This window comes from Plodia interpunctella, chromosome 5 (genome assembly GCF_027563975.2).
Source record: "Plodia interpunctella isolate USDA-ARS_2022_Savannah chromosome 5, ilPloInte3.2, whole genome shotgun sequence".
NCBI classification, from domain to species: Eukaryota; Metazoa; Arthropoda; class Insecta; order Lepidoptera; family Pyralidae; genus Plodia; species Plodia interpunctella.
The window spans coordinates 6,528,051-6,535,355 of NC_071298.1; the positions used below are offsets into that span (position 1 = coordinate 6,528,051).

Genomic DNA, 7,305 nt, shown 5'->3' on the forward strand with positions numbered 1-7,305 from the left:
TAGCCTCAGTTAGTTCTGAAGGAAGGAATTCAATTTCACCACTGATATAAGAACTGTTCTTATATCTGTGAATTTCACACTAAGAAATCTAGGGTACCTTTGTACAAGGATTTCAAAAAGTTTTATACATTGATAATGGACAAAGTTGCCACTATTTAAAAAAGCAACGGTGGGGTGGCCACCCCACCCAACAATACAAGATTGTTTCCGGTCAGTGTGGCCACACTGACTTGAAACAATCTTGTATTATTTCAGGTCAGTGTGTGGCCGCCATAATCCATATTAATCCTTATAAGTTATTTTATACTTCCATAAGTTAAAAAACAAAACAATTAACATCCATAAAAATTTCGCCAAATACTGGTATGAGACCATATTACTAGGTAACATTAGTGCATCTTGATGGAAATTAGTGTTTTTACCCGAGTTAAGTTGGGACGGGCTGCTAGTTTTATTTATATCGGAATAGAGCACGTTTCTATTTTTCGATGTAGTCATGGAATAGAATTAGTAGCACAGATATAAAAACATTACATTGGAGATTAGTAGTTAGGTAGATACAGTGACCTACCCACAGACAATTTATCTGAGGATCACAGATATTGAAACATTACATTGAAGGTAAGGTGAGGATCTCTCAGGACTCTACGGAATAATGAAATACACATGGGTTTAATTTTCCGTGATCTACCCCGCTCGCGCGCACTCCGTGCCAGTGGCACTGGCAGTCGGAGACTGGATTGGACGATATTTAATGTAAAAAAATCTATAAAATATTCTACTGCTACTGGATCCTGTGTCACTGGCTCAATAGCTCACCATTAGCTGGATCCATATAAATCAGTCATTATGACTGATAGACATTGACAATTGACATTGTGACGTGCGATAAAATTGTTCCATCCAACCCAAACGAAACGAACGAACATGCTCTATAATCGTGCTTTTCAGTTTCCTTGAGTCGTAGTAAGTTACTACTTTGCAACCAGACACATTCAATTTACAAGATTTATAACAACAAACCTGTTTAAATAATATAGCGTGCAGTCTTAGTTTGATATAATAGCTCATCTACCACTTTGTTTAGCATTATTGATTTTAATTATTGTGTTCATTAGTCTGTGATAATAGGAAGTGTTCTCTCAACTTCAATAATGCCCGACACCTTCACGTGTATCACTTGCCAGGTGATATTTAAAACACCTGAACTGCAACGAGAACATTATAAGTTGGATTGGCATAGATACAACTTGAAAAGGAAAGTAGCTTCTATCCCGCCCGTTTCACTGGAGGAATTTGAACTTCGATTGAAGGAGCATAAGGAACAGGAGAATGTTACTTTTGACGAATCACAGTATTGTAAGTATTGTTCGAAATTGTTCAATACAAGAAATGCATACAATAATCATTTAAATAGCAAGAAGCACAAGTTGGCTCAAGAAAAATATGAGACTGAAGAGCATAGTGATACGGATAGCTTTGTGAAAGTGGAAGCTGGTCAACCCTCCAATCAGCCTGGAAAGTTTGTTGTTATAAACCCAGATGATTCTGGAGATGAGGATGTTGAAACGGATTCTGAAATCGAAGAGGTTAGCTATGATTTCACCTTTAATTATTGCATAATTATTGCCACAATAATGTAAATTTGCATGTTTAATGTGTATGTTTCTGCAGGATGTAAGCTGTAATATCCTGTGAATATGCATTCAGTGTATATATTTACTCTAGACTATTTTATGCAAAATCTTTTTAATTCAACATACAATCAATTTATGCTTAATTTATTTTTATTGTACATTTGATTTGGATCTTTGGAACCACTCTGAGTCATTCCGAAGATTAAATATAAATATAATATATAAGGACTACTTCTATATTAGTGTTGTATAATACTTTTTATCCTGAAATATGTATGACATTTGTATTGTTTGTAACTTACCTACTTACTTCATCATTTTAACTGTATTTTTTTTCAGTTGGACTCTGATGAGTGGGAAGAATGTAGAATCAAAGGCAGTGACTCTCTTATAAAGCCTCGTGACTGCTTGTTCTGTTCCCACCACAGCAAAAATATGGTCAAGAACTTGAAGCATATGTCCGTGGCACATTCATTTTTCATTCCTGATGTTGAGTACTGTGTTGATGTTAAAGGTCTCCTCCTGTATTTAGGGGAAAAGGTGTGTTTTTTTTTTCTTAATGTAATATTTATTTCATTTTATCCCTTACTCATTTTGTGTGGTGGTTATTAAATATAATGTATTACCACAAAATTTGTTTGATATTTATGTACATATAGTTTGTAATTATGTATTGTGTGAGACATGTGGTCCAGTCTTAGAATTGGACCAATCTCCTGTGGATGTCATACGAGGTGTACTAAAGGGCATGGCCATGGCCTTAATAGCTGATAGGCAACAATAGCATTCCCAAAAAGAGTTCACATCAGGCTGGCAGCCTTGAATATTTGGTAATGTTACAGATTTCTCAAGGATACATGTGTCTTTGGTGCAATGACACAGGCAAGACTTTCTACTCTATGGAAGCTGCCCGGGCTCATATGGTGGACAAAGGCCATTGTAAGATGCTGCATGAAGGACTAGCTTTAGCAGAATATTCAGATTATTATGACTACAGGTTAGCAATTGTATTCTTGTGTTTATTATCTTTAGGAATAACAAAGATTTGTATTTGTAACTGAGTGTGAGTACACTTTATTGCACAAAAAACAAGATGTACAATTTTGAATAATACATAGAAAGAAAGGCCTTATCGCTAGTGTAAAAATACTTTTATTTCCAGCCCTTCATATCCTGACAATAAAGCTGAGGAGGGAATGGAGGTGGACGAAGAAGTGGAAGGGCCAGCAGCATTGGAAGGTGACGACTTTCAACTGGTGCTCCCGTCGGGCGTCATTGTTGGTCATCGGTCACTTATGAAGTATGTGTCATTAAAACTTGTGATATATGTGGGTGTGATATAGTGGTATTCACTTCAGAATTGAATTATAATATCAATTTAATTGGGTTAGCTTGTAAGTGTATGTAAGTTGTAATAAAATTATATTGCTTATACTAGCAGATGTAAAGAGTAGAGGGTAAGAGAGAGAAAGAGATCTACTTCCATACAAGTCACTTTACAGGTCATACAATCTCATAAATTTCTGTTAAGGGACGACTTATAGTGCATCATTAGGGCGGCCATCGTTTTTGGTTTAGAACTGAACAGAGACCTGATTTGAAATATACCTGATTTTTTCATATTTGTACTCTCAGAGAATTCAATGAAAGTTTGTGTGACAAACGCACCTGATACATTTTGCCGCGGGCGGAGCTGCAGGCAACAGCTAATTACAAATAAACACTGAATCAGGAATGTAAGAAAATCTTTCAACATTTTATTTTTAAAGACATTTTCCAAAAATAAATTTGTTATTTTCCAGATATTACAAACAGAATTTATCACAGAATAGCCAAGCTTTAGTGACGAAATCTGACCGTAAGCTACATCGACTCCTAGGAGTATATAAAGCACTGGGTTGGGCGCCGAAAGAACAAGCAGCTGCGGCAAAGTGAGTTTCGAGTATTTTTATATTTGACATAAGATATATAAAAAAGGGAGACATACCTATGTTACCCTTTTTCACCCAGCAGTGGGTAGATGTAGTCTGAAAATGATGATGATAATTAATAATACAAATGTTAAGTCATAGTTATTCTATGTAACTACTAACTCATATATGTTAGTTTTCAGAACAACAAAAGCTTTAGGGGCTTTGGTTCCTAGTTTCTAATTCTTATTGTATAGATATATATCAATTCGACTTTATTACCATGTCATAAAGATCATCATGCCGGCTATACATGGGTCTGAGTTCAGCGATAGTATAGTCGGCATCAATCTGGTATACTTTAACCTCCTGAGTACATGTGTTCTTTTCATAGAACGTTAAAAATAAAAAAATATTACACTTTTTTTAGCACTAGTAGCTCTATACTTTTTTATTCAACGAGTTATGGCAATCTTTTAAATCTATAAAAAAATAGAAACGTCAAAATGCCATCTGTCACTTTTTTTAAAATGGCTTTAGAAAATAGACCTGTTGATGTGCGGCTGCGCCAGGGTAAGTAAATCCTCTTTCATCCATTGCAAGGCTGAATTACTTATGCAATATTTTACTAAAAAAGACATATTTGTGTTTCAATGAAATAAAATACTAGATTATTTTTTATTAATAACTTGGAATGCGCTTGTGACCTTGATATATTTTTTTATGTCCACTGCGAAGTACATCGGAACTATACTTATATTTTCAGATTCTGTCTTCCAATGTCCTGTATGTAGGATGTAAGAGCTTTTCTTTTTTTTTAAAGATTTATCGGACCAAGAAATTGATAACATTTTAAATGAATCCGAGTTTGACTATTTTGGAGACGATTCAGTTGGAGATCCTGAGTTTCTGCCACCAAATTTAAATGAAAAAAGGCAAGATCGTCAAAATAGTGACTCCAGTAGCTCAAATGATGATACCAGTACATTTACTGCTCCAACAGCTTCACCAGCGTTTTCGGATTATTCAAATGACTTGACTTATTATCTTCCGCACATGCAAGACCAAGAGGACGAGCCAGAGGAAAATCTCGTGGTCGCACGTCAGGCCGCAAACCTTATCTACATGACAAATTGCAATAAGAAATAGGCAAAATAATTCTGAAATAGGTATAACCACGATAGGTTAAATAATTCTTTACAATTTAATTCAACCAGTTCCTACTAAGAACAAGCGTACCAAAGGTGCTTTTCGTTTGCCAGATTATGGCCCAAAACAATGGCGCTGCAGAAACAGTGGCTGCTGTAAAAAAAACTACTGTTTACTGAAAAAAATGCGGTATTTAATTATGTTTCACCCCAAATCGAAATTGTTTTTCCAATTTTCATGAAAATTATTAAATATTTACTTTTTAATTATTTTTGTACCGTACATTTGTGCAGTTTTTTAACGATAGCTTTTGAGATATAAGTAAATCTATGTTAATTACTGTTAACATTTTTTTAAAATTGTATGTTAAGAGCTAAAGATTTTCAATTTATTGATCTCGAACAAATTCTATTAGTTATGTTCCTAATATTTCTACTAATTATGTTCCTATTAGGCTAATATTTGATGTATATAAATACATAATATATTATGATAATGTGAAGATTGTAATGTTGATCTCATTTTTTTATTGAACGTTCTTTGGTCTAATTTATGAATAGTGGTAAAAATATATTTTTTGTTGATTTTCAGTTTGATAATATATTAAATTATTACTAAATGATGGATATATCTTTGTTATGTTTTTCTTAATTTGAAATTAAAATTGTTATAGAATATTTTCATTATATGTCCTATACAAAGCTCGTTATGATAATTATCTGATGTCCTTTATATAGAACATAGTGAAAATCCGTTTTCACCAAAAAAATATTTTTTTCTATAATTTTCCGATATATAATATCACCCAATGAACATACTTTCAAAGTATCAAACAAGAATTTAAAAAAATATATGCTTGGAACTCAGGAGGTTAAGAACATACTTCTGACAGACAAATATGTGCCGTAAGTGTTGATTAATAATGTTGATTATCAATAGTAACAGCAAATATAATTAATTACAGGAAAGCACGAGACATCCACTTCATGAAGAGGGTGCAAGCAAAATGGCAAATGAAGCTTTCATTGAAAAACAATAAGTTCCAGAAACATTATCGACCTCAAGTAAACTTCTAAATTGTTATATTGTTAGATAATTTTGTTTTAAATTGATTCATTACATCTACATAACTCTTTGTAAGTAGTTGACATTTGTTAAATAAAAAAATATTGTAACTGCCTGGATATGGATGAATAGTTCACTCTGCATCAAACCTAAAAAGAGGTTTTTGCTAAACAATACCCCTTGGTGTTGTATAGCCCCTGTTTCACCACTTTCTGTAAGTATCTGATGATAAGTCTTTATGTAACATATCGAACAGACAGTGTTGGAAATTGTGTTTCACAAGTATTGGATAAGGCTAATTAGCCAATCATATCATGCATATTTATCTAGCAGTTTGTTTTATCTGTCAGATTAAAGTATAATACTTTATCAGACAGTGGTGAATCGGGCCTTAATTGTTCGAGATACAAGGTGATGTAATCGTCATAGCTTTTCTTTTCAAATCGTTAGTCCAAACTTGTGTAGAGTGATTTAAGTATGAGTGTGTGTGTATGTATCGTGATAGAGATAGATGGCAACGGAAGGATTTTCCTATTGTTGAATTACTACAGATAGACACTTCATTTTATTTACTTTAGAAAATCAAGCTCATATTCCTATTACTTTGATGTAAATATGTAAAGGACTTAAAATATTCACCACAACTTATTTTCAATTTTGCTACAATATTAGCCACAGCTTTTGGGTACAAATATTTGCTATGAATTTATAATAGAAATGTTTTATGAATGTGGCGAAAACCAACCTGGTGATATCACGTCAGTTTGTTTTTTCTTTTTATCTTCATGAAATAAAAAAAAAATGTAGAATAAAATTAATAACAAAAATAGATGTTTAGGAGTTGTTTGATAAATATTGTGATGAGAATGCATGTAATATGGAATGATGAATGTCCTCGTATGAAAGATTTAAATTTGGGCACATCACAGTAGATCTGCCTTATTACTTCTTTTGAGAAATACATTGTCATTTAATTAGGATGTTGATTTATTGTTTGATCAAAATATAATTTTGACAAAATGTTATTTTTTCTTACAAATCTGTTTATATAGTTTTAATATTCGATGTTTCATGTGCATCTTTTTTGTAATTGTAGTGAAACTGACACAGTTTTTATAAATATTATCGAGGTCAAGATGAAGCAATCAATTTATTGAACTGTTCTTGCATTAATTCATTCGTCATTAATGAAAAGTATGAAATCGTGTTCTGAAAATACGCCAGAAAAGCACCAAAAATAAATGGTACTATTTAAGAACAAAAAAAAAAAGAATAAATTATAAAACACCTGAGATTGTTTTATTGGCCTAACAACCCCCCAATTGATTTCATTTAGAATGTCCATGTCTTGGGCGCGTGGAATGGAAATCTTGTTTGCTCTTTCCTTAACGTGCTTACATGCAAATGAAACTTCAAGAAAAAGCCTACCCAAATTCATTGCATATTCGCCGCTACTACCGCGTCATAAATATTAATGCAGGCCGGCAATGCGGCAATATTGACATACAGCGTACTCTACATGTATGTCGATAATAAAAAAGTAG

At 33.0% G+C, this 7,305-nt stretch overlaps 1 protein-coding gene across 1 annotated transcript; it reads left to right on the top strand.

The window, feature by feature from the left end:
* The first annotated feature begins 929 nt into the window (after positions 1–929).
* Positions 930–7,050, top strand: LOC128669723 (uncharacterized protein). Its single transcript, XM_053744776.1, has 6 exons — positions 930–1,589; positions 1,977–2,177; positions 2,480–2,634; positions 2,800–2,937; positions 3,440–3,568; positions 5,661–7,050. The coding sequence occupies exons 1-6, from the start codon at positions 1,155–1,157 to the stop codon at positions 5,770–5,772; spliced, it is 1,170 nt and encodes a 389-aa protein (XP_053600751.1). The 5' UTR covers positions 930–1,154; the 3' UTR covers positions 5,773–7,050.
* Positions 7,051–7,305: the final 255 nt, after the last annotated feature.